This window comes from Megascapheus bottae, chromosome 17, assembly GCF_031878675.1.
Source record: "Megascapheus bottae isolate mThoBot1 chromosome 17, mThoBot2.hap1, whole genome shotgun sequence".
Classification (NCBI taxonomy): Eukaryota; Metazoa; Chordata; class Mammalia; order Rodentia; family Geomyidae; genus Megascapheus; species Megascapheus bottae.
In genome coordinates this window covers 12381194-12408590 of record NC_143525.1, presented here as the reverse complement: position 1 = coordinate 12408590, position 27397 = coordinate 12381194, and the positions used below count along the sequence as shown (strand labels likewise).

The 27397-nt window shown below is 49.2% G+C and overlaps 2 protein-coding genes across 2 annotated transcripts; one reads left to right on the top strand and one right to left on the bottom strand.

The window, feature by feature from the left end:
• Nucleotides 1-4118: 4118 nt before the first annotated feature.
• LOC150051076 (polyunsaturated fatty acid lipoxygenase ALOX15-like) lies at nucleotides 4119-14321 on the bottom strand. Its single transcript, XM_090349773.1, has 14 exons — nucleotides 14182-14321; nucleotides 12318-12522; nucleotides 11360-11441; nucleotides 11154-11276; nucleotides 10431-10534; nucleotides 10080-10240; nucleotides 9625-9768; nucleotides 8195-8404; nucleotides 6517-6603; nucleotides 6253-6422; nucleotides 5969-6090; nucleotides 5387-5487; nucleotides 5100-5267; nucleotides 4119-4990 (listed from the first exon to the last, which is right to left on the bottom strand). Exons 1-14 carry the CDS (start codon nucleotides 14314-14316, stop codon nucleotides 4811-4813), a joined length of 1992 nt encoding a protein of 663 aa, XP_090205899.1. The 5' UTR covers nucleotides 14317-14321; the 3' UTR covers nucleotides 4119-4810.
• Nucleotides 14322-18343: 4022 nt separating this feature from the next.
• Nucleotides 18344-25922, top strand: LOC150051075 (polyunsaturated fatty acid lipoxygenase ALOX15-like). The gene is made up of 10 exons (XM_090351486.1): nucleotides 18344-18404; nucleotides 20629-20789; nucleotides 21101-21244; nucleotides 22455-22737; nucleotides 23367-23385; nucleotides 23766-23933; nucleotides 24096-24217; nucleotides 24699-24799; nucleotides 24919-25086; nucleotides 25197-25922. The coding sequence occupies exons 1-10, from the start codon at nucleotides 18344-18346 to the stop codon at nucleotides 25374-25376; spliced, it is 1407 nt and encodes a 468-aa protein (XP_090207612.1). The 3' UTR covers nucleotides 25377-25922.
• The last annotated feature ends 1475 nt before the right edge of the window (nucleotides 25923-27397 follow it).

The window sequence follows — 27397 nt, the reverse complement described above, 5'->3', positions numbered from 1 at the left end:
CTATGTATGTGGTAAGGGAGGAATCGAACCCGGGTCTCCGTGCATGCTAGGTAAGGACTCTACCACTAGGCCGAAGTCCCAGCCCCTCCACCTTTTTTGTTGCTGGCCAACTGGAGACAAGCTTTTATGCCCAGGCTAGGTTAGAATCTCAATCCTCAGATGTCAGCCTCTTGAGTAGCGAGGATTACAGATGTGAACTATTAGCACTTGGCCTTTTTTAGATTAACATAATTAATTAATTAGCCAAGTGATTTTTGTTAGTCCTGGGCCTGACCTAGGGCCTTCCACTCAGCTTTTCTGCTCAAGGAGTATAACTCTATCATCTGATTCACACCTTTAGTTCTAATATCCGAATTTAGAGCTGTGGGCCTAAAACAAGAAATGGTTATCAAAGCATCCTCTTAATAGTATTCACATTAGATGACAGCTCCTTCTTGTGAGCAGATACTTTACAGTGCTCTGACCATTGGATGGATGTTAACACAGTTCAGGGCATTGGAATGAGTAGCCAGGTTCCTTCTTTGGCTCCCCCGCCCGCCCAGGCATGGGGCTTAAACTCAGGACCTAAATGCTGTCCCTGAGCTTTTTTTTTTGCTTATGTGCTCTACCACTTTGAACCTTGGTATCACTTCCAGTTTATGGTGATTAGTTGGAGACAGGAGTTTCACAGACTTTCCTGACTGGTCTGGCTTTGAACCATGATCCTTATGATTTCTGCCTTATGAGTAGCTAGGATTACAGGTGTGAGCCACTGGTGTCTGGCTTTGGCTTTATTTTTATTCTCTGAGAAATTCTTCTCCTCTATTGCCAAAGAATGCACTTAGTGTGTTTATTTAAAGAGCAGGAAACTGGGCACTGGTGGCTCTTGCCTGTAATCCCAGCCACTGAGAAGACTGAGATCTGAGGGTCATGGTTTAAAACCAGTTCTGGTGGCTGGGAGTTTGGCCTAGTGGGAGAGTGAGTGCCTGCCTAGCCTGCACGAAGACCTGGGTTTGATTTCTCAGTTACCACATATATAGAAAAAGCCAGAAGTAGTGTTGTGGCTCAAGTGGTAGAGCTTCAATTAACTAGCAAAAAAGCAAAACATGGAGGTGTATCTCAAGGGGTGAAATTAGGATAGTGGATGTAAGTAACAATATCTTATTGTGATCCTGGTGTCTTGCTGGGTGGTGGGGGCTTTTCAACCAGCTCTGAAAAGCCTAGAGGTGAGATAGGCCATTCTTTGAATTGCAGCTCCATCATGCTGTGAAGGCCAGGAAAGCTTTGCTAAAGAGAAGGCTGGCTCTTGATTACTCTCCTGGGCAGTTTGATTTGCTCTCTCCTGAGTATTCCCCTATGTGGTTTGTTTTTGTTGGGCTTGGGTCCCTACCCAAGCATGTGATTTTTGCCTTTAAAAGCCCTGTACAAGCTACTTTCTGGGCTGCAGATCTTTGGGACAGGAGTCCTTCCTCTTGCAGTCGCTGGTTTTCTAATGAAGACTCCCAGCCTGAGAGGCTATTTTTTTTTTTTTAATCACTCAGGAGGCGTTCAGAGTATGTTGTTCTCTGTTTTCTGGGGATCAGTCCATCTGGAACTGTTGGGTTAGGGGAGTGGACGCACTCAAGACCTCCAACTTCTAAATCTCCTCAAACTTCTAAATCTCTGACTTTGAATCGCTCCCCAGTTTTGCTTTTCTCAGCCTCAGGCTTCACATGTTTAAAACAAGGACAATATTAGGACTCATTTCCATGACCGAAAATAATACCAGGATTCTGATGGCATGAAGCTTGCCATATTGGTTCTAAGGGGGAAATATGAATCTTTTGGGAGGGGGCTTTAAAAGTAGCCTCTCACTATTATTGTGCTCAAATATCTCTAACCATTTTCACCTTGAAGGCATTGATTTACTTATTTTTCGTAAGGTCAGCCAACCACATGATCTGGAAGAGTTTTCATTAAAAAACTATTACACATTCAGGAGGGAAAGAAATCAAAACAGACACATTCACTGGGTGCTCATGTCTGTAATCTTAGCTACTCGGGAGCCTGAGATCTGAGGATTTGGGTTTAAAGCCAGTAAGAGCAGGAAAGTGTGTGAGGCTCTTCTCTCTAATTATCCACCAGAAAACTAGAAGTAGAGCAACATGTCCTCAAACTGGGTCAAGCCCCAGAAACAACAAGAAAAACTAGTAAATGCCCAAATATTACTCTGGTCTAAGAAACATGTCTACATTTAAAAATGTTTCAGACAAGCACTAAGCCCTGCCTTTCTGAGTGCATTTCCTGGTTTTCTGTCAGCCCAGCTAAGCCTGGGCTCCTTTCCCTGCCCTCTCTTATTGTCATTGCTTTGTTTCTCAAGAACTCTGAACTACACAAGGTCACAGTACTAATGTGTGCACAAGTATACACACACACACATACATACACACATTTCATTTAGGAATGTGCTCAACAAAGGTGAGAATGCTAATTAGGTTGGATTTGTTGAAGTGGACCAAATGACAGAGGCTCTGTGTTCAGACGTGGACTGTTCGTGTAGGATTCTCCACAGGCACGCCTGAATGTGATTCTCACGTAGGGCTGCATTCGCCAACACCAAGCCAGATGCAATTCCACACAGCACCAGTGCAGCTCAACTGCTATAAAACCCTGGACACCCGGCAGAAAAAGGACTTCAGAGGCACCAGTACAGGGAACTCTGGAAAGGTTCCATCCTGAGTCCTACCCACCCACTTGTACGCAATGTCCAATGAGAAGACTCTGAAGCTTCTCACTTGGAGTTGAAGAAGCAATGTGGTTGGAAGGAACTTCCCCCTCCCATCTATTCCTCCCCACCTTACCCCCCTTCACCTGCCAGGAAACTCCCTCCCTTTTCTTTGTCGTCAGAGCAGTGCGCCAGAAACCCACTGAGATGATAGGTCAGTTCAAACAGCAAAGGTTGCCCCAGCCATCACTCAACCATGTTGAATTCCATTGGCCACCTGTGTATGGCCAGCTCAACCACGTGGCTGGGGTCTATAAATGTAGCCTGTGAGAGCAGACGGGGCCGCTCTCTCTCACTCACATCTTAGAGACGGCCCTGACTAGTCAGTATGATTCTTCATGCTAGGCGCGGAATAAAATTGTGTCCCATCTCCACTGTCTACTTACCAGGCTGAGTTTTTGCTTTAGTTCTGCTGTAAAGATGGCTTGAGACAGCTCTCCTGACTTGTTTGCCCAGCTTCCAACGTTCAAAGCTACCGCACCACTCAACTCTCTTTCCAGTTTCTCCAAAACAATTAGAGCTGATCACCCAGATGTCTTCTGTGGTTACATACATTTAGAGCCAACAAGGAATTTTGTTTATTTTCTAAGTGAAACTCAAATTTATTTTATTTATTTTTTGCCAGTCCTGGGGCTTGAACTCAGGACCTGAGTACTGTCCTTGGGCTTTTTTCTCAAAGCTAGCACTCTGCCACTTGAGCCACAGCACCACTTCACTTCTGGCTTTAAATATGCATGTGGTACTGAGGAATTGAACCTGGGTCTTCATGCATGCTAGGCAAGCACTCTACCACTAGGCCCACCCCCCTGGCCATTGATTGCATTAAATAGGAATTTCTCAATTGGTGGAATGTAAAAAATAGGCTATAGATATAGGTCCCTCAAGCTGAAGATTTGACATTAAATATCTCCAATGAGAATCATTTTTTTTTTTAAATTTTTCAGCTGTGGGGCTTGAACTCAGGGCCTTGGGTGCTGTCTCTGAGCTTTTCAGCTCAAGGCTACTGCCCTACCCCTTGAGCCACAGCACCATTTCTGGTTTTCTCATGGTTAATTGGAGATAAAAGTCTCACCAATTTTAGTGCCCAGGATGGCTTTGAACTGTGATGTGATCCTCATATCTCAGCCTCTTCAATAGTTAGGATTACAGGCGTCACGAGCCACCATGCCTGGCTCAGAATCACCTTCTTAAGCTTGACTGGTAAATTTTAACTTGTCATTTTCTAGGTGAACCAGGAAATGAAAAATCATAGGAGTTGAGAATTCTTGGGAATTTCAGGGTCAATGGTTCTGACTTCAGGATGCTTGCAAAATCACATCCAGTTGGAAGGAGAAAATAAAACACATCAATGCATGTTATTATTTTTAATGGTTCTTTTAATTAACCCAAAATATCTATTTTTAATTCTTAATCTCAATTTAAATTCAAATTTTAATTTGGCTTTGTAAAATGTGAAATCAGTATGCTTGATTATATTTTTTTTTTGAGGGTCTTGGGGCTTGAACTTGGCCTGAACGCTGTTCTTGAGCCCTTCAGATCAAAGCTACCACCCTACTCCTGGGCCTGGGCTGTGTCCCTGAGCTCTTCAGCCCAAGGCTACCACCCTACCCTTGAGCCAAGCCCCACTTCCCATTTTCTAGAGGTTAATTGGAGATAAGAGTCTCAGGTCCTTTTGTGCTTCGGCTGACTTTGAACCTTGATCCTCAGATCTCAGCCACCTGAGTAGCTAGGATTACAGGCGTGAGCCACTGCACCCGGAGTTTGATTATACTTTTGTAAAGGTATTCTAAATGTGGCTACCATAAGCTCTAAGGGAGAGGACTGAGCAATGAAAGAAAGAGGAGAGAGGTCAGGATGAAGGGAGTGTGGAGAAGCAGATTTTAGGAAATGTGCTGAAAGACCACAAGTACACCAAGGGCCCAGACATGGTCAAGGTGACTCTTTGTCGGGCTGGTGAGCTGGAAGACCCCCCCCCCCCCAACATGGCTTGGCAGTGAGGACTACAATCACAAAGGGGAAGGGATGGGAGTGGGGAAGGGCACAGAAACCACCATGAGCTGGGGACACTCAGATGGCCACACTGTTTTCCACCAGGCTGGGCTTCAGGTATTCGTAGGGAATGTCCAGGCTGGCATTTCGTGCCTCGATTTCCTTATCCAGCTCAGCCAGCTCCTCCCTGAACTTCTTCAGCACAGCCTTGGCCTCCAGGCTTGAAAAATACTCCTCGGTGTGCTGGCCCAGGGGCACCTGGGGTGGAGAGAGCAAGGCAGCTCAGGGCCACCAGCCTGGCCAGTGTGCGGGTGGGGCCAGCACCTCCCTTTGCCTCCATCAAGAATCCCAGACATCTGACTCTCACCACAACACACTGGGGTCTTCCCAGGTGCCAAATGATGCTGATCTGGAGACTAGCCTGATAAGGATTAGGCAGCGAATCCATCAGAGTCTCCATGGTGGCATCCTTGGTGGTTGGCGGAGGCATCCTCATGGAGCAGGGGGCATTAGGGACCCACGACAGCCAATCCAGCTACAAGGGCCGGGATTTAGAGTCCACATGGACTGAACATGACAACCCTTAGACCACCTGCTCACAGCCCCTTCCCTCACTCCAACCCCCAATTCCCAGCAGCCTCTGCTGTGAAGTACCTGGCCCAGGTGGATGGAAGAGTGCTGGCCAGTGCAGGTGAAGATGCACATGGTGATAAACTGGCAAGCCTGGGCCCGAGTCTCCAGAGAGGTGGGAAACCCTACAAGAGGAGCTCCAGTTAGGATGCCCACCCGGCCCCCACCCCAGCCAGGGAGCAGAGCCGAGACAGCAGGCACAGACAGGAGGACAGGACTGATGAATCATGCCACTAGCTCCCAGCCACTGGTGGAATTCCACCAGTGGAATGGCTGGGACAGGAAGAGGCAGAGGCCTGCTGCCACACTCCCCAGCAAGAGCCCTGGTGCTGGATCCCCACTCGAGGCTGTGAATTTCTCAGGGGCTTCACTACATCTCATCGGGAGCCACAGAGGAAATACCGACACAGTGGCAATGGGAGATGCTCCACGTGGAGGGGTCTTCTAGAGCCAGACCTGAAGCTCTTATGAACAGTGCTCTCTGTCTGTGAGAGAAAGAGCCTTTGAGAGTTCTCCCAGGGGTTGGCCCAGCTTCTGGAAAGTGCCCAGGAAGTAGAGTGGGTCTCAGGAAGGAGGTTTAGAAGCCAGCGCGAGGTCACTGATCACCTCGGTCCTGGGCGCCACGCAGGCCCGTGTCAGTGATCTCCCGACACCAGTGCTGCAGCTCGTGGTCCTCCCTCACAGCCTTGTCCGACGCATAATGGAGATGGAGAATCTGCTCCACGTACCTGCCAGGCAAGGAGCAGACCACGAGAGCTGAAGCCCCGTGCGCCCTCTCGCAGGCCACTTGTGGAAGTGCAGCCTCCCATCCACAAGGGGCCCTGGTCCTCCTGGGCCTTCTTCTTCTCCTTTCCCCAGCCACACCTGCCCTGAGCTCCCTCTTGCCTCACCGGTGGATGACCTCCCACAGCCGCACTGCATCTTGGGCATAGTAGGATGACTTGACATCCAGGAGCCCCCGCTCCTTCAGGTCATCAGGGGGGCAGAAGGAGCTGTAGGTCAGCAGGGCTCCAGCTCTCCTGAGTACTTCCAGGTGGCCTCCCCCGCCGATGCTCATTATCTAAGGAAAAGGGAGAAGAGTCAGGCAAACTGGCTTCTCTGAAGCAGAGCCAGAAGGGAGACAGAATGCAGAATCCCCTTTTCTGCCTCCATACCTGGTCAAATACTCCACTCTCAGAGACTAAACCATTTCTGGCCCGGAGGTTGATTTCCATGGTGTATCGCAGGTGAGGAAGCAGAAGCTGGAGAGGAAAGAACAGGGAAGGGCAAAGTGAGAGGAGACGACACAGGACACTGCGAATAAGATGGAGAGGAGGAAGAGCACAGGTCTCTAAGAGAAACACAGCCCTGAGCACCAGGATACAACACCAAGTTCCCCTCGGATCTGCATTGCTGCACTGGTCACGGCTCTCTCTAAGGCCTTCGTGGGACACTTTTCTTGTCTTTACTCCTCCCATGTTATCAGTGCCCCTTGCTCTTCTCTCCTATGGCTGTGTATCTGTTTATGTATCCTATTTGGGTGAGGGGCTTGACCTTTTTGCACATGCATATTAATACCAGAATTGGGGAGGCTGAGGTAGGAAGATCAAATACTAAAGTCGTGTTGGGCTATGCAGTGAGACATTGGCTCAAAAAAATAAGGAATGATTTCATTTACATCCTCATTGATTCTCAGCCATGAAGCAGGATATCATAGCGCCATGGAGAATGTTCCACATGAGGCGATTGCAGAGCAACCTGTCTTCCCTCCTGTTCCAACCCTTTATGTGGAGCTTCTTGCTGTGTTTCACATGCACCGTCTTCTGTGCACTAATTGGTCTGCCATCCTGGAGCATTCAGGCCCCAGATCATCTGATTGGCTTGCTACTTCTCATCTGCTTCTATTGGTCATCACTCAAAGGAGACTTTCCAAACTAAATTCACCGACACATCACCCCGTTCTCTGTCTCTGCATCTGGCTTTCTATCATGTTCCATATCTTGCCATGTATTCGTTGCTGTGTTAGCCTTACTGGACAGGAATTTCCCAGAGATCTAGATCTTGCCTGATGCAAATGTAGCTCTAGCATCTAGGACGTTTCTGCTGGGGGAGTGACTATACTCAATTGTGTGTGTGTGTGTGTGTGTGTGTGTGTGTGTGTGTGTGTGCTGGTCTTGGGCTTGAACTCAAGGCCTGGCTATTTTTCTTGAGGTTTTCTGTTCAAGGCTAAGGCTCTACACTTCAGCCATAGCTCCACTTCTGTCTTTTTTTTTCCCTGGTGGTTAACTGGAGATAAGAGACTCCTAGACTTGTGGGGAGGGATGGGGGCAAATGGGAGAAAGAGAAAGAAAGGGTGACACTGCCCCAAAAGAAATGTACTCATCACCTGACATATGTAACTATAACCCCTCTGTACATCACTTTATAATATAAGTAAATTAATAGATAAAAAAAGGCTCCGGCTCTGAATTCTAATTCTCAGATTTCGACCTCTTGAGTAGCTAGGATTATAGCCATGGGTACTAAAGAAAGAGACTTCAATCAACCCAGAGGCTCTTGTTGGCCCGAGGCCTCTTAACAGAAACTATGAATAATTGTGAACTGTTTCAAATATCTGTGTTTTTAAAATGAAAGGAATAAGAGAATTGACTCCTTTCTCTTGGAATCATCTTCACCCCAATGTGAAGTCGCATCACCCCCAGACACTGCAGGTCAGGCCCCCTCACACTGCCTTGATCTCTAGCTTTCTTCTGCGACACTGTCCCTGAACCAGCTCTCCTGACAGGAGGCAGAGGAAGACTGCTGTGAAGCTGAGAGGAGACAGATAGGCAGAGACTGGGAATAAGTTGGTACCTTGTAGACAGGATGGATGGTTGGAAGACACCTCATGGTAGCCACCGCAAAGACTTCAGCCATCAAATGACCCCGCAGAAGATGTGACTGCAGCTCATGGAGCTGGAAGTCACAGCTGCGCACCCAGCACTTGGCCAGGAGCCACACGATTGGGGGGTCCGTGGGCAGGAAAATCGGAGGTGGGATGCCTCCAATTTTGGGCAGCTCAAGCTGGAGCAAGGACATGAGTGGAAAGAAAGAAGCTGGAGGAGGGCTGAGTGCCACAGGCCCAGCCCTTCCCCTCCCTTGCCCCTGGCCTCTCTCCCCTCCTCCTCCAAATTGCCTGGCTCTCTCCTTTGCACTGCAGCTCCCCAGCCAGCCCCATGTCTCCCCATGCCCTCCTCCCATTCGCTGGGGTGTGCCAGCTCTGTGCAGACCCCAGCGCCTTCAGCCTTCGCAGGAAGTGTGCCTCCACCACCTCCTTCAGCCTCTGCTTCCCCTTTCAGTCCCCTCAGTGTGGGCAAAATAACCCTCTGCTTCCTTCATCCCACTCTGCTGTGAAGAAATCTCAGGCTTTCCCTGAGCTTCATCTGACTTCTGCATAAAGAATTGGGTCTCAGGTGATTCCTAGCTTATGAAAAGACTTGAATCCTTCCTCCCCTCTTACCTGAAAATTGACAGGACAAAACCACATTTTGGCAATCTTGTATCCTGTCTGTTCCATTTGTGGAGTATCGTCTCCACACTCGCCCTTTACTTCTGTTTCAATCTGGGCCACTTAAATCTCCCTCTTTCCTCCCATCCACCTTCTCCATCCTCGTGGTCAGTCCCTAATGGGGCCTGTCTCCTCGACAGCCATCGCATGAGACCCTAGTTCCTGCAGACAGAACTTCAATCCATTCTAAATAGAACTGTGGTCCACAAGAGGTTTTCCAGAGCCTTCCCCACCATTCTGAGCTTGAACCCTTCAGCTAGGCTTTGGCCAGCCCAACTGCCCTCCCATTATTTCTTCCACCCTGTGCATTTAGTCACTGACACTCTCACAACTTCATCTACGTTGTTTTGCCAAACCCATCTTGACCCGCAGAGACTGCCCTGTTTCCCACCTGCCAGACTCAGTTTCAGTGCTCTTTCAAGACCCCTACCATAAAGTGTCTCTTGGAACAATATGCAAGAAATAGACTGATGGACATTGAACAATATAGAGACAGATGATAGATGGATAGATAGATAGACAGACAGACAGACAGATAGATGGATGTGTGTGGCTGACACAGCTTAGATCACATAGTGTTTCTCTCCACAGTGGCTGCACACCCGAGACCCACACTTTCCCCTGTCCCCGTCAACGCCTCCTCCAGTGCCTCAGCCCCACCTGTGCTCACTGAACTGGGATGGGGCACGCTGGCTGAGAAGCCAACCATGGTAGAAGAGAACTCCCGGCCTCTCACCTGGATGGCCATGGGCAAGAGCAGCCCATCAGGCTGCAGTCTCAGCAGGACCAGAGGGGCAGCCAGGTACTGACGCCTAAAATGGATGACATTGGCCTTGATGCCATCCAGCAGGGAGAAGTCCGCTTGGAACAGTGTTCCTCCCTGGACAAGACAGAGGACGAGGGCTGCTGTCAGCATCAGGCACCCCCTTCCCACGCTGATTCCCCACGTGCCTAGGGAGAGGAAGCGCCTGGCTTGTCCCGGACATCTCGTTCCATGGTGGTGTGGACTGGGAGCCTAGCGTCACCTGGCTCTGAACCTATCACCTGAACCAGGCCCCGTTCACACATGATCAGAGAGCTCAGCTACCTCGCCTAAGACACAGAGCTTAGCCCAGCAGAGGCAGGATTCTGATCCAAGGCTGCTCAACCCTCCCTGGCTCTAGCTGTGTCCCAAAATGCCCATGTTCACACCTGGAGCTCCTTCTCCAGCTGGGCCTGCAGCTCCTCCATCCCGGGAGGAAACACCAGGCGAGCAGGAAGGCTGGCACAGCGCCTCAGCAGCATGGGGTTGGCGCCATTGAGAAACTGGTACCCAAAGAATGCGTCCTCCTTCCAGGAGTCTCGAACCCGTCCTGGAGGGGGCAGTTGACTGTGCTGTGGCATCCAAGCTCCTGACCCTTCCAACCCCTTCCCAACCATCCCCACGTGAGCCAGTCCTGACAGAGGCACCTCAGCCTCTGCTCTCCATACCCAGCCCTTTCAAGTTCTCTGATTCAAGATGGATTTGGGGACCAGGGGAAGTACTGGGGTGGAGGAACTGACCAGCCAGCTTGCCATAGCTTCGCTTGAAGACAGAGTCAAAGTCATCAGGATCATTCCAACGAATCACAGCCTTTATGGGTAGTTTCACCACAAAGTTTGTTAGCCTGTATGGACAATGGGGTACATTGGAGTATTACTTTTAGAACCCAACATCATAACCACAGGCACCTGTTATGGAACGGTCCAGCCTATAAGGAAACTGAGTCATTAGCTTACCAGAACAGAGGAAGACCAGAAAGCCAACTCAATAGACTTAATTTGGGAGTGAATCCTTGGAAGGTGACCTAGCCTCCTTCAGTCTGGCTGTAGGGGAAATGGTGTTTCCCTGCCACCCCCACTTACAACTAGAGCTTTTAAAGTATTAGCCAGAAAGAATAATGTTGGGGAAGAAACTGATGAAATGTGGGTGAGAGGGAGGCAGGGATGTGTGAGCAATGTCATTTTGACAGAGGAGTTTGTAGATTTCAACAGCCTCTGCTTTCACCAGCGGACTTCGGTCTCAGGCTTTTTCCCCCCAAGATTTGGGTGCCATTATTTAGGGGAAAGGGAGGGAGACATGGTTCAGGGGTCTGCAGCAAGGATAGCTCTCAGTTATGGCTGTTAGGTGGAAGGGGAGTGCTTTAAGTTAAGTCCTTTTCCATTACAGGTTTGTGTAGTCCACAAGCCCCCTGACCTCCACCGGACAGGCTACTTCCCTCTTACACCTGCTGCCCTGGCTCTCACCCCACAGCCAGGGAAGTTTCAAAGTCTAGTAGCTTGTCCTCCAGAAATCGCTCATCAGCAGGAAGGTCACTTAAGCGTTTCCCAGCCACATTCAGGATCAAATCATCCTTCCAGTTTCCCCACCTGGGGAAGACATAAAACAATGCATGGGTCCTGCAGAAGCTTCGTACCTCCAAGGTGACCTGGAATCAGGGAGAAAGACTAACCTGTACACCTTCGCTTTCTCCTTCAGCTCTTCTTCTCTTTGTTTCTTGAACAGGCCCTGAGTGTCCTCAACCACAGTATAGGCTGGATAGGAGGAAGAGGAGAGCATTGTGGGAATCCACTGAAGGCTTCTTCCTCCTGCCTGCAGGTTCTTGCCCCTCCCCTGGCCTCTGTGACTCAGGTGCCAATTTTGCCAGTCCCCTGGTGGGCTTCTTGGTTTATTTATTTTTGTTATTGGTTGTTTTTTTGTGGTGATTAATGGTACTGATACTAGTCTGCATTTCTCTTTTATTTTCAGTAATGATCAAGGACAAAACTACCATAATCCAAATCAACCGCCTTTGAATCTTGTGCAGTTCCTACTCTGTCCAGGGTAGAAATACAGTCTCCTTGATCTGAACTTTCCTTGAAGGAATTTCATACTGAAAAGCAGTTCAGACCAAGAGGGGGAAAAGAAGGAAAGGTTACTATTCATTATCTTTAGAGAGACGTCCAAGGCAGTTGTCACAGAGTGACAGAGTGGCTAAAAACTCTTTTGTAAATAATGAGATGCAGCTTTTTCTTTTCTTTTGTTTCTTTTTAATTTTTTTTGGCTAATCCTGGTGCTTGGACTCAGAGTGTTAGCGCTGTCCTTGGGTATTCTTCAGGGCTAATGCTCTACCACTTGAATCACAGCACCACTTCTGGTTTTTTCTGTGTATGTGGTGGCAAGGAATGGAACCTGGGTCTTTGTGCATGCTAGGCAAGCACTCTACCACTAGGCCATGCTCCCAGCCCCAAGAGGCAGCTTTTTCCTATATGAAAGGCCTTGGAAAGGCACTGATAAGTTTTGCATTTCTGAAATTCACTGGAACAATCTTCATCTTTGACAACTGATCTCCATCTCCCAGCCCCAGATGAGGCAACCTTCTGGGTGTGGAAAGGCTTTCCTGTGTCCGGAGCCCATCCATCTCTACTCACCAGTGCCCTCTGGAAGGGTTAGGGTGCCTCTGCCTTCCAGCCAGCGGTAACAAGGAAACCTGTACTCGGCTCCTCCATCTCCAGGGCCCTTCACAGAGACCCAGTTGCAGAACCAAGCATCATCCTGGACAAGATGCCATTTTTGCAGTTTCACAAACAGAAGTGGCCCAAGGTACTCTGACACCTCCACCTTGAATTCATCCTCCTGAAGGTGGCAGTAAAGCACAGTGTGGGTGGGGGCGCTCCAGAAAAAGCGGAGCCACAGCAAACGTGGCAAGAAAGAATCCAGTGCGCATGGCGCATGAGGCCCTGTTATCAGGGCCGAGTCCAGACTTAAGGGTAGAGACAAGATGGACAGATGCAGCCCATTCCTCCTCTTCCTCCCTACACTCATTCGACCAGGGGCTGGGCCAGGCCCTGGGCACCTGGCACAGAGCCCCAGCCAGCACACATTGGTGCTGGGAAGCAGTGATGACCCGTCACTGCTGAGACCCTACCAAGAATGAGGGCCAAGTAAACCCCTCTCGCCTGTGTATGCTTCTAGAACGATGTCCTCTCCCGGCGGAGATCTGAAGGTAGAGAAAGGCCTGGCCCGGGTCAGTGACAGCATGGAGAACAAGAGAAAGACTGTAAGATGGAGCTGTGGAGAGGACAGAGGAACTGCCTCAAGGACTTAGGCGAGGGGAGCAACCTCAGGGGTCCAGGGAGGGGGGCATCTAGAGCTCCCCATGTGTGGGGAGATCACAGGACGAAGCATCCCTAAGGTTAAACCAAGGATTTGGAGCAAGAGCCATTTCATTATATTTATGTCCGTGGAGGGGCTTCAATTCGGGGCCTGGGCTCTGTCTCTGAGCTTTGTCACTCAAGGCTAGCGCTCTCCGACTTTGGGCCAGAGCCACTCCCGGTTTTCTAGGGGTTCCCTGGAGATAGAGTCTCACGGACTTTCGTGCTGGCTCTGATCCTCAGATCTCAGCCTCTCGGGTAGTAAGGAGGACGGGCGTGAGCCACGGCGCCGGGCTTCAAATGCTTTAAGCAGCACTGTTTTAATGGTGGGAATGTACTGGGGAAAGATGTTTCTGGCTTTAGAAGGCTCTGGAACCGAGGCCACCAGGCCAGTTAGGAGAGTCAAGGGCATCCTAGAGGCCAGTTGTGCAGGAGATGAAAATCGACTGTGCTTGCTCCCTTCTTACCGTCTGGGGGGCTGAGGGAGGGAGACAGGAGGAGAGGCATGGGAAGGAAAGGGGAAAAGCTCCTTTTCCAGGGCTCCTCTGAAGTGTTTATGGCACAAGCATCCGGATCTGTGGGTCTGGGGAAAGGCTGGGCAGGGCCTGGGAATTTGGGGTCTGTGGAAGGGAAAAAGAAGAAGTGGGGAGTGGATTGGAAGAGCAGGTGGAGGGGAGCAGAGAGAGGTGTCCAGCAATGGACGTCCTCAGGTCTTCTCCCTCCTCCTTCGTCCCCATCCCACCACCCACTCCAGCCACTGTCAGACAGAAGTGGAAATAGCGAGGGAGCAGGACAGGAGAGCTGGGAGGAATGAGGGGTGCAGTGAAGTATCCCCTAAATTCCCCGGGATGCCAGGCGAGAAAAGCCACGGGGAGCCCCAGCGCGCTTCCAACTGCAGCGTGGTCTCAGCCTGGGTGCCTGCGCGCGGGGCGCGGAGCGCGGGGCGCGGGCAGCGGGGCGCGGGGCGCGGGGCGCCGGGCGAGGGCGCGGGGCGCGGGGCGCGGGGCGCCGGGCGCGGGGCGCCGGGCGAGGGCGCGGGGCGCGGGGCGCGTGCGCCCTCTGCCGGGACGCGGAGCCGCAGCCAGCGCCCGGGGTCCCCCCTCCCGGGGCGCAGCCCACCCCTCCGGCTCCCTGGGCTCACCTTGGCCGAGCAGGGTCGTAGCGAGACCCCGAGCGCAGACTCCCCGTGCTGACCCACCAGCCACAGCTGCACGGGGTTGCTGGAGCCCGCGTACAGGGAGCCGCCGGTGGAGACGCGGATGCGGTAGACAACCATCGTCCTCGCGGATGTTTTGGAGGTGCAGATGCCGTGGATGGCGGAGGAAAGGGGCCCGGCTAAATATCCTGGCCCGAATCCCCGCCCCCCGGGAAACCTCTCTGGGGCTGGGGTGTGGGTGTCAGGTGTCCCTCAACCCCACCCCTCAGTGCAGGGGGGCCTCCGCTCCCGCCAGCCCCGACGCCGCCCAGCCCCACAGGCCGGGCCCGGGGCCAGGCGGAGCCGCGGGCCCCGATCTTGATGGGAGCCCCTGGGAAGAGGAAGCAGATGAAGAGTTCAGAAAAAAAGAAAAAAAAAAAGCAGAAACAGGCGCTGGGGCTCAATGTGGTGGAGCATTAGCTTTGAGCTGAAGAGCTCAGGGACAGCGCCCAGGTCCAGAGTTCAAGCCCCATGATGGACATTTAAAAAAAAAAAATCCCTTCGGGGTTTCAGCCGTTCTTCCAAGCTCACCACGATGTTCACTGGAAGAGAGAACTTTTAAATTTTTTTTTTTATGGAAAATTCTAATCATCCTTCTAATCTCCGATTACACTCCTGTTTCACATTAATATCAATGATAGTAGAATTCTAGAGAATTCTCCTATCACATCAAAAATCCAGCTCCCTCCCTAGTACTTTCCTTTGCCCTTACTTTTACTCCTCCTTGCCAGAAATGGCACCTGGCCCCTTTGTATGCCTCTGTCCTCCTGTGGGCGTGGCCACATTTGTCTCAGGGCTCATTCAGTTAGGTTTTGTCAGTGCCAAGGTCTGTGGGTATCAAGGAATGTTTGCTGAACTCCACTGTTGTGAAAAATGAACCCAAATATCAACAAAGAATTCCTCCTGCAGACACAGGGTAAGCTAGCAGCCTAGGTCATACCGGCGAAGAAGAATAAGGAAAGAATGAAATAAAATCTGGTTCTGCCATGGCATGCAGTCAACAAGAGCTGGAGTTTTATGAGGACAACTGTCACAAAGAGTCTCCTGTTTCCATCTGCCTGACAAGTCTCAAAAGACCATTCAATGGACTGCAAGCGTGACTCAAGGGATAGAACACTGGCTCAGCAAGCACATACCCAGTACACAAAGAACAGGAGGAAGAGGAAGAAGGGATTTCCAGCCAATCACAATGCTTTTTTTTTTTTTTTTTTTTTTTTTTTTGCCAGTCCTGGGGCTTGAATTCAGAGCCTGAGCACTGTCCTTGGGCGTTTTCCCCAAGACTAGCATGCGACCACTTGAGCCACGGCACCACTTGCAGCTTTTTTTATTCTATGTATGTGATACCAAGGAATCAAAACCCTGGCCTTTGTGCATACTAGGCAAGTACTCTACCACTAGGCCAAACTCCCGGCTCACAATGCTTTAAGAACTGGACATCAGATAAGGATACCATCACAGGCAGGAGAAAAGGCATTCTGCCTTGTGCCTTAGAAGGAATTCAATTGTTAGACAGCCTTTGCAGAAATAGCAAGATAGTAATCTATAGAGAAGTTTGAATGGGTAAATGTAGACTTCAGAAGGAAATGTGGATCCTGAGTCTAAGTACTGCCATTTTGTCCTCAGCACCATCCAGACATCTTAATAGATTATAAGGACTTTTTACCCAGCTGTGTTGTGAGTCGTTAAGCTCCAAGAAAGTCTTGCTTCAGAGAATACTTGTCCTGATTTCCCCCCTGAGATAACTGGCCCTATTGCTCCTCCTAGCTGCTTTGCTTATGTTCAGAATGCTTTTGTTACGTTTAGCTCTTCACACCCATCATGTGGATTTTGCCTTTTGAAGCTTTGCAATAACTGTATTCGGGGCTGCAGGTTCTTTGGAACATGAGTCTGCTCCAAGTCGCCAGCTTTCTATTAAAGACTTTATTCAGCTTCTCAAAAACGTGGCTTCTTGGCCAGGAGTTTGGCCTAACAGTAGAGTGCTTACCTAGCATGCATGAAGCCCTGGGTTCAAGTCTTTGCTTACTGCATACACAGAAAAAGCCAGAAGTGGTGCTGTGGCTCAAGTGGTAGAGCACTAGCCTTGAGAAAGCTCAAGGACAGAGCCCAGGTCCTTAATTCAAGTCCCAGGACTGGCGGGAAAAGAAAAGAAAAGAAAAGAAAAAGAAAAAAAAGTGGCTTCTCTGTATCTCACTGATGGAATTCCTCTATAACAAAAACAACCCGAATCTGGCTGGCTCATCTGAGTGCTGCAGAAGTTAATTGGACTTCTATGGCTTGTTGCTACACAAATCGCCAGACAGAGTTCTGTTTTGGAGGGGTGTGTGTGTGTGTGTGTGTGTGTGTGTGTGTGTGCGTGTGTATGAGTATATGTGTGTACATACTCTTTATGGGGCTTGGACTCAGGGTCTTTTACTCTTGTTTGTCTTTTTCACTCATAATTGACAGTCTTCCACTTCTAGGTTTTCACTTATCAATTGGATATCAGAGTCTCATAACTTTATCTGCCTGAGCTAGCTTAGAATCATAATGTTCAGAACTCAGTCTCCTGAGTAGCTAATATTACAGGTATGAGCCACCAATAAATACCTGGAGGTTTACCATTTTAATTCAGATTTTTTTCTCCTTCTTGAGTTTATACTTTACAGACATTATTTCAGATATAAGTCCTCTGTAAGATATATGATTTGCAAATACTGTCTCCCACAAAACAAGGTCTCAGCAAGAATTTCTCTCTTTCTCTCTGCCAGTCCTGAGGCTTGAACTCAAGGCTTGGGCTTGGGCTTTCTCAAGGCTAGCACTCTACCACTAGAGTCTCTCAGTCTTTAATGCCTAGGGTAGCTTTGAACCGCTATCCTCAGATCTCAGCCTCCTGAGTAGCTACAATTACAGGCATGAGCCACCGTGCCCAGCTATTTTGTTTTTATTGTTGTCTTATTTTTCATTGTTATTTTATTTTTCTTGAAGGGTTTAAAAATATTTTTATTATCTTTAAATAGTGAAATCAGGATACTAGGTCAAAGTAATATGACTTGTTCTCAAAGCCATTCTGGTGCCTTGCTAGGTGGAGGGGGCTTTCTATCTAGCTCAGTCATGAAGCTTGTCAGTCATGAAGCTTGAACTCAGGGCCTGAGCACTGTCCCTGAGTTTCTTTTGCTCAAGGCTAGCACACTACCATTCGAGCTACAGTGCCACTTCAGGATTTTTCGTTTATGTAGTTCTGAGGACTCGAACCCAGGGCTTTGTGGATGCTAGGCAAGCATTCTACCACTAGACCATGCTTCCACGCCTATGATATTCTTAACAGGGGATCTCAGTACCTAATTGCTCAGTACATAGGACCCTATAATGAAGCATGGACTCCAGGATATGGAAACAAGAAGTTCTTATTATATCTTGTATGTAGGGTTTGCTTGTTTCTCTTTGTTTTCTGTACCTTGTGTCTTGAATATGAGACTATTGGACATGTAAAAGGGAAAGGAAATCACAGAAACAGCAGGACAAAGGATGAAGCAATGCAACAGTGATACTCAATTGAAACTATGTTGGATATGAACCTTACAACTGGGAGGAAAGGAGAATAGGAAGGGGTAAGCTGGAGAAAATGAGGGATGGGGTAACAATGTTTAAGAACAAATGTGCTCATTACCTTACTTATGTAACTGTAGCCCCCTGCCTGCTCTTCAGTAAAAAAAAATGTTTTAAGGTTTAAAAAAAATAATAATAAAAGAAGGGCCAAAAGTTTGATCTAATGGGTAGAGTGCTTGCCTAGCATGCAAGAAGGCCCAGGTTCGATTTCTCGGTACCACATACATAGAAAAAAGCCAGAAGTGGTGCTGTAGTTCAAGTGGTAGAACCTTGAGAAAGCCCAAGGACAGTGCTTAGGCCCTGGACTCAAGCCGAGGACTGGCAAAAACAAAAGCAAAAACAAAAACAAAAACAAAAAAACCCAAGGCAATAAAAGGGAAAACAGAGCATAAACCTGAGGAAACATACAGAAAACAGTAAAATGGTAGTCCAGATTCCAAGTATATTAATTGCTGCATTAAGGGCTGGGTGTGGGGGGCACACCTACAATCCAGGCGACATGGGAGGCAGAGATTAGGCGATCATGTTTGAGGGCCATTCCAGGAAAAAGTCAACAACACCCCATCTTAACCACAACCGAGTGCGTTAGTCGAGATGGAATCTTACTGACTTCAAGTTATTCTGGAGCTTGAGTTTTCTCACTGGAGGTATTCCCTAAATTACTTTTTTTTTTCCGTAGCTGATACTAGCTTCCCACATGACACTTCACAGCAGCTGGTGGTTCAGTTTATGCTGAGGCAAAGGATAGCAGGATCTTTTCTCCTCCTGTGGTTTATATGCTTATTCCAACTCTGATATCCAACTCCTGCAGAGATGTTATTGGATGCCATGTTGAGAATTGTTGGGCATTAGCAGAATCCACAGCATTGGCAATTCGGAGGTCACTCATACTTTCTGACAGTGGTCCTTGTAAAATTTCACTCCTTGATTTTCTTCTCCATGTAGGTCTCACTTTGAGTGAAATATTTTGACCACAGTCTCAATCCTCACCTTGACTTCTGGACTATAGTGAAAACAGCAAGGATATTAGAAGCCTCAGAGAAAAATAGAGTTTGTGTTCAGGGTTCCCTCTGATGTGCATTTGACTATATCTTTTCAGTGCCCAAGAAACACAGGGAGAGAGGAAGGCAAACAGGAGTGGCTAATGGATACCAGCAGACGTGGACAAGCTCTCCTGTTTGTCTAAGCCAGTATGTCACTCATTGTTGTGTCTGCCGGAAAATTTTCTCAGTCATTCTGAATTAGTGGTCAGTCCTTCTTTCACATCTAAGCTGTCAGTGATGTTGATCTGCTCACTCTTGTGCTCTCTCTCTCTCTCTCTCTCTCTCTCTCTCTCTCTCTCTCTCTCTCTCTCTCTCTCTCTCTCTCTCTCTCTCTCGCTAGTCCTGGGGTTTTAACACTGGACTCTGTCCCTGAGCTGCTTTTGCTCAAGGAGGTCACTCTACCATTTGAGCCACAGTACAATTTCCAGCTCTTTTTAAAATTGGGTATAAGAGTCGCATAGACTTTCTCACTCAGGCTGGCTGTGATCCATGATCCTCAGACCTCAGCCTCCTGAGTAGCTAGGGTTATAGGCATGCGTCACCAGCACCAGGCTGATCACTCTTAATAGCACTTCCATGAGCTCCTTGCTTTTACTTTAGTTTTTCTGGGGTTAGGAATGGAGCCCTATGCGTGTATCTGGCCACTGAGGTACATCAGAGCCGGAAGAAGTATTCGTTTTCAAAACTCAATATTTTGCACTACATCCAATCCAACAGGCAAGATAGGTCATAGAGAAGCACTTGTGAGCAAGAACTAACTTTCAGTTTTTATTATTTATTTATTTTGCCAGTCCTGGGGACTGAACTAAGGGCCTGAGCACTGTCCTTGGGCTTTCCTCAAAGCTAGTGCTTTTCCACTTGAGCCACGCACCACCTTCCAGCTTTCCTACGTATGTGGTACTGAGGAATTGAACTCAGGTCTTTGTGCCTGCTAGGCAAGCACTCTACCACTAGGCCAAACTCCCGGCCCAACAAGAACTAACTTTGTAAGTGATCAGTTAATCACCAATATTTTTTGTGTACTTATGAATTTCGGGACCCCAAAAATCAATACCTGGACAATATTCATCATCTATTGTCACATTACCATGACCACACTCAAGGTTGTAAAATAAGCAGTATCCAGTCACACAGCTTAGAGGGCCAAGTGCTGGTATTTCAGGTCTGCCAGGAAGGTTTAATGAAGACGTGGGCACAGCTAGGACTGGTGGTCTGCTTCCAAGATGGCATCCTCACAAGACAGTTGGCTGGAGGCCTCAGTTCCCCACTGGCTTATGGAAGGCTTAGTCCTGAGCGAAGTGGAGTCTTTGGAGAATCCTCATGGTTGAAATCAGGACCTCACACTTGTTAGGTACTCTACTACTTGAGCCATGCCTCCAGTTTTTAATTCTCATTTTTGTCCGTGAAGAGACCATCTGTATTCATATTTTAATACTCCATTTATTAAATGTGTAAATGGAACTTGGAGACATAAATGTTCTTTACTATTTGAACAATGACGAAAGTGCATTAAATTTTGATGAACAATTGTAACTGGAATTAGTTTTCTTCTTTCACCCTCCCTCTCCTCCTCCTTTTTTTTTTCTTTTTCTTTTTTCCCCTCCTTTCTTCTTTTGTCTTCACCAGTAGTGCCAGTACTGAAGCTTAAACTAAGGGCCTGGGCACTCTCCCTGAGCTTCTTTTCGCTTAAGGCTAGCACAATATCATTTGAACCACAGCAGCACTTCTGGCTTTTTGGTATTTTTCTTGTCCTTGTCCTCTCCAGGACGGGTTCGAGACTCCTGGAAGGAGGACGCATTCTTTGGGTACCAGTTTCTCAATGGCGCCAACCCCATGCTGCTGAGGCGCTGTGCCAGCCTTCCTGCTCGCCTGGTGTTTCCTCCCGGGATGGAGGAGCTGCAGGCCCAGCTGGAGAAGGAGCTCCAGGTGTGAACATGGGCATTTTGGGACACAGCTAGAGCCAGGGAGGGTTGAGCAGCCTTGGATCAGAATCCTGCCTCTGCTGGGCTAAGCTCTGTGTCTTAGGCGAGGTAGCTGAGCTCTCTGATCATGTGTGAACGGGGCCTGGTTCAGGTGATAGGTTCAGAGCCAGGTGACGCTAGGCTCCCAGTCCACACCACCATGGAACGAGATGTCCGGGACAAGCCAGGCGCTTCCTCTCCCTAGGCACGTGGGGAATCAGCGTGGGAAGGGGGTGCCTGATGCTGACAGCAGCCCTCGTCCTCTGTCTTGTCCAGGGAGGAACACTGTTCCAAGCGGACTTCTCCCTGCTGGATGGCATCAAGGCCAATGTCATCCATTTTAGGCGTCAGTACCTGGCTGCCCCTCTGGTCCTGCTGAGACTGCAGCCTGATGGGCTGCTCTTGCCCATGGCCATCCAGGTGAGAGGCCGGGAGTTCTCTTCTACCATGGTTGGCTTCTCAGCCAGCGTGCCCCATCCCAGTTCAGTGAGCACAGGTGGGGCTGAGGCACTGGAGGAGGCGTTGACGGGGACAGGGGAAAGTGTGGGTCTCGGGTGTGCAGACACTTTGGAGAGGAACACTATGTGATCTAAGCTGTGTCAGTTACACACATCCATCTGTCTGTCTGTCTGTCTATCTATCTATCCATCTATCATCTGTCTCTATATTGTTCAATGTCCATCAGTCTATTTCTTGCATATTGTTCCAAGAGACACTTTATGGTAGGGGTCTTGAAAGAGCACTGAAACTGAGTCTGGCAGGTGGGAAACAGGGCAGTCTCTGCGGGTCAAGATGGGTTTGGCAAAACAACGTAGATGAAGTTGTGAGAGTGTCAGTGACTAAATGCACGGGGTGGAAGAAATAATGGGAGGGGAGTTGAGCTGGCCAAAGCCTAGCTAAAGGGTTCAAGCTCAGAATGGTGGGGAAGGCTCTGGAAAACCTCTTGTGGACCACAGTTCTATTTAGAATGGATTGAAGTTCTGTCTGCAGGAACTAGGGTCTCATGCGATGGCTGTCGAGGAGACAGGCCCCATTAGGGACTGACCACGAGGATGGAGAAGGTGGATGGGAGGAAAGAGGGAGATTTAAGTGGCCCGGATTGAAACAGAGGTAAAGGGCGAGTGTGGAGACGATACTCCACAAATGCAACAGACAGGATACAAGATTGCCAAAATGTGGTTTTGTCCTGTCAATTTTCAGGTAAGAGGAAGGATTCAAGTCTTTTCATAAGCTAGGAATCACCTGAGACCCAATTCTTTATGCAGAAGTCAGATGAAGCTCAGGGAAAGCCTGAGATTTCTTCACAGCAGAGTGGGATGAAGGAAGCAGAGGGTTATTTTGCCCACACTGAGGGGACTGAAAGGGGAAGCAGAGGCTGAAGGAGGTGGTGGAGGCACACTTCCTGCGAAGGCTGAGGCGCTGGGGTCTGCACAGAGCTGGCACACCCCAGCGAATGGGAGGAGGGCATGGGGAGACATGGGGCTGGCTGGGGAGCTGCAGTGCAAAGGAGAGAGCCAGGCAATTTGGAGGAGGAGGGGAGAGAGGCCAGGGGCAAGGGAGGGGAAGGGCTGCGCCTGTGGCACTCAGCCCTCCTCCAACTTCTTTCTTTCCACTCCTGTCCTTGCTCCAGCTTGAGCTGCCCAAAATTGGAGGCTCCCCACCTCCGATTTTCCTGCCCACGGACCCGCCAATCGTGTGGCTCCTGGCCAAGTGCTGGGTGCGCAGCTGTGACTTCCAGCTCCATGAGCTGCAGTCACATCTTCTGAGGGGTCATTTGATGGCTGAAGTCTTTGCAGTGGCCACCACCAGGTGTCTTCCAACCATCCATCCTGTCTACAAGGTACCAACTTATTCCCAGTCTCTGCCTCCCCCAGCCTTCCTCCACATTCTGTCAGGAGAGTTGGTTCAGGTTTGTCAGGGGAAGCTAGAGAACAGGGCAGTGTGAGGGGGATGGCCTGCAGTTCCAGCGGATGACACGACTGCCCACAGGGGTAAGAATCATCCCAAGGGAAAAGAGTAAAAACTCTATTTCTTTCATTTTTTATTTCTTTTTATTTATTTCTTTTGCCAGTCCAGAGGCTTGACCCCAGGACCTGAGCACTGTCCTTTGGCTTTCTCAAGACTAGTGCTCTACTACTTGAGCCACATTATCATTTTTTGCTTTTTCCTGTGTATGTGGCACCAAGGAATAGAACCCAGGGTATTGTGCATGCAAGGCAAGCACTGTACCACTAGGCCACACTCTCGACCTCTAATCCTTTCATTTATAAAACATAGATATTTATACAGCACATAAAGACACAAGAAAATGACACAATCCACCATGGTCATGAAAATACCACAGAAGCTTCTTTCCTACAGCCTTTGAAGAGAGGGGCTCAGGCCCGGAAGATCCACTTGAGTAGATTATAGTCTACCAACTCAAAACTAATGCCTATTAAAAATGTGCATCAGGGCTGGGAATGTGGCGTAGTGTTAGAGTGCTTACCTGGCATGCACGAGGCCCTGGGTTCAATTCCTCAGTACTACATGAACCAAAAAGGGCAGATTTGGTGGCTCAAGTGGTGGAGAGCTTCTTTGAGCCAAAGCAGCTCTGGGGCAGTACCCAAACCCTGAGTTCAAGCTCCTGGACTAGAAAAAAAAAATGAGTGTGTGTCAGAGCTATGTGATGGCTGCAATTAGGAAGATGGTTGCTCAAGAGCAGTTTGGGCAGACAAGCTCACAAGACCCCGTGCAGCCAACAGTGGAATGCAGTGTCGTCCTAGCCATGCAGGGGGCTGAGATTGACAGGCCTGTGATTCTAAGGCAGCCTGGACAGAAAACTCTCAGCCTCTTAAAGGAATAGGCACTGTGGCTCACACATGTCCTTCTGGCGACAGTGGAAGACGGTTATTTGTTGGAAAGATGACATTTGAGGCCTATGCCTGCGACAAGAAGTAAGACTGCATCTCAATGAGAGTGGCCACCGGGATGTACTCAGGAGAGCTGGAGCCCTGCTGACCTACAGCTCCTTCTGCCCCCCTGATGACCTGAAGGAGCGGGGGCTCCTGGATGTCAAGTCATCCTACTATGCCCAAGATGCAGTGCGGCTGTGGGAGGTCATCCACCGGTGAGGCAAGAGGGAGCTCAGGGCAGGTGTGGCTGGGGAAAGGAGAAGAAGAAGGCCCAGGAGGACCAGGGCCCCTTGTGGATGGGAGGCTGCACTTCCACAAGTGGCCTGCGAGAGGGCGCACGGGGCTTCAGCTCTCGTGGTCTGCTCCTTGCCTGGCAGGTACGTGGAGCAGATTCTCCATCTCCATTATGCGTCGGACAAGGCTGTGAGGGAGGACCACGAGCTGCAGCACTGGTGTCGGGAGATCACTGACACGGGCCTGCGTGGCGCCCAGGACCGAGGTGATCAGTGACCTCGCGCTGGCTTCTAAACCTCCTTCCTGAGACCCACTCTACTTCCTGGGCACTTTCCAGAAGCTGGGCCAACCCCTGCGAGAACTCTCAAAGGCTCTTTCTCTCACAGACAGAGAGCACTGTTCATAAGAGCTTCAGGTCTTGGTCTAGAAGACCCCTCCACGTGGAGCATCTCCCATTGCCACTGTGTCGGTATTTCCTCTGTGGCTCCCGATGAGATGTGGTGAAGCCCCTGAGAAATTCACAGCCTCGAGTGGGGATCCAGCACCAGGGCTCTTGCTGGGGAGTGTGGCAGCAGGCCTCTGCCTCTTCCTGTCCCAGCCATTCCACTGGTGGAATTCCACCAGTGGCTGGGAGCTAGTGGCATGATTCATCAGTCCTGTCCTCCTGTCTGTGCCTGCTGTCTCGGCTCTGCTCCCTGGCTGGGGTGGGGGCCGGGTGGGCATCCTAACTGGAGCTCCTCTTGTAGGGTTTCCCACCTCTCTGGAGACTCGGGCCCAGGCTTGCCAGTTTATCACCATGTGCATCTTCACCTGCACTGGCCAGCACTCTTCCATCCACCTGGGCCAGGTACTTCACAGCAGAGGCTGCTGGGAATTGGGGGTTGGAGTGAGGGAAGGGGCTGTGAGCAGGTGGTCTAAGGGTTGTCATGTTCAGTCCATGTTGACTTTAAATCCCGGCCCTTGTAGCTGGATTGGCTGTCGTGGGTCCCTAATGCCCCCTGCTCCATGAGGATGCCCCCGCCAACCACCAAGGATGCCACCATGGAGACTCTGATGGATTCGCTGCCTAATCCTTATCAGGCTAGTCTCCAGATCAGCATCATTTGGCACCCGGGAAGACCCCAGTGTGTTGTGGTGAGAGTCAGATGTCTGGGATTCTTGATGGAGGCAAAGGGAGGTGCTGGCCCCACCAACCACACTGGCCAGGCTGGTGGCCCTGAGCTGCCTTGCTCTCTCCACCCCAGGTGCCCCTGGGCCAGCACACCGAGGAGTATTTCTCAAGCCTGGAGGCCAAGGCTGTGCTGAAGAAGTTCAGGGAGGAGCTGGCTGAGCTGGATAAGGAAATCGAGGCACGAAATGCCAGCCTGGACATTCCCTACGAATACCCGAGGCCCAGCCTGGTGGAAAACAGTGTGGCCATCTGAGTGTCCCCAGCTCATGGTGGTTTCTGTGCCCTTCCCCCCTCCCATCCCTCCCCCTTTGTGATTGTAGTCCTCACTGCCAAGCCATGCAGGCTTCTCCAGGTTCACCCTCCCTCTAAAGAGCGACATTGCCTTGGCTCCGGGTGTGGATGTGTTCTCTGGTTTATTTATTTTTGTGGCTTGGTTTTCTGTAACAGGGTGTTGCCATCTAGATCTATGTCTTCTATTAATTAGTATGTACTTGGAGTGACCCCAGCGGACAGATCCTCTTCTATCAGCTTTTGGGGTGCTTGGGCTATGGTTGGCCATCTCACCTTTTAGCAGAATCACCTAATCGTCCTCCTTGTATCCTTCCTTTTTTTCCCCTTCCTCCTCCTCCTCTTCCCTTCATCCTGATTTCTGAAAAAAAAAATAGTATCAACTCTTTAAACATTTGAATAGGCTATATCAATGTCTGTTGTCTGTCTGTCTGTCTGTCTCCCTATCTATGTATCTCTCTGTCTATATTGATTGATACCTTGTAGGACCGAAACTTCTTTTGAATTTAAGTTGGGCTTAACAACAACAGAATGTATTTTGAAATAGTGAATGAAGAGCATTTAGACCAAACTGTTTCTGTGTAGTTGTTTATTGCGTGGGTGCTTTTTAGTTCAATTTTGTGGGTTCTTGCTCACTGCTGGTCCTTTACCGTGTAGTCATCCCTTTAGTCTAGCAGCTTGATGCTTCATTGAAAATGGAGTTTCCCAAAGTTTTCTGCCTCCCAGAAAAAGGTTGAATCATTCTAGCTTTCTGAGTAGCTAGAATTACAAATGTGAACCACAAGGATACAGTTGATTAATTTGTTTTAATTACATTGTTGTCTAAAGAATACTAAGCTTCAGTGGATTTTCTTTTCTCATTCTAACTGGATAGGATTTAGCACATGTCCTGAAGCTAGCAACATCACACCATGAGTCACCTAACCCCAGAATCCTGCCAAACTTCAATTCCTTTTATTTCCTGGTTCACTTAGAAAACGCCAAATGTAGTTCAACTGGCCAGATTTAAGAAGCTGATCCTGGCTAGAAATACTGCTGTCAAATCTTTGGCTTGAGGGACCTGTAGCTACAACCATTTTACAGTTCACCTGCTGAGAAGCTTTTAATGTAATTGATAGGAAGAGTGCTAAAAACAAAATCTCACAATTATCATAGTGAGTACAACCGAAGCCAACTTCTGAATTGGGTTAAAATATAGGAAAATATATAAACTTGGGAATTTTCTTTCTTTGTTATGATCATCTGTAGCTATTTTAAAATACAATTAACTCCACACAAACCAAAAGTGTTTCATGTACAACGCAAGCGAAGTTTCTTGGGTGTGAGTGTATTTAATCCCACTGACGACATCTGGGCCAGACCTGGTCTGATTCTTGAAGGAGGAAGTGGTGAGGAGAGTTGAGAAGTGGGGTAGCATGGAGTGCTGGCAGCTGAAAACACTGGAATGCGGAGAGCACGAGGAGAGCAGTCTTCACAGCAGAAAGAAGGCAGGAATCAGCGTGCTGAGTGGACCGTGGGGCTGGAAGGAGGATGGGCGAGGAGCTGTGGGAGGGGGAGGGAGAACTTACCAAGGGGAAGTTAGGCAATCTTTAAGAAATAGCCGCTGAGCCATTTTAAGCAAGGCTATGATGAGGTGATAAGGTCCTGTGGATGCTTTCGTAAAGGCACTGCCTCCTTGGAGACCCTGCCCTTTCATTGGTACTTTTACCTTGGAAACCATGCCTTTCTCTGAGGACCCTCATCTTCCTGAAGGCTATAGACTTGCCTTTGGAAAAGACTAAGTGCCCCTCTCTCTCTCTCCCTCTCTTTTGAGGGAGGAGGAGTGGATGTTACTACATCCTTTTGGGTTTTTGCAGGAGACATTTATCTGACAGGTTTTCTCTATGATCTTTTGAGTACCTCAGGCCTTTCAAGAAGAAATATGCAGTGTGTTCATGTTCCTGATTGAACAGATGTTTTCTTTCTTATTTTTTTGCCAGTCCTGGG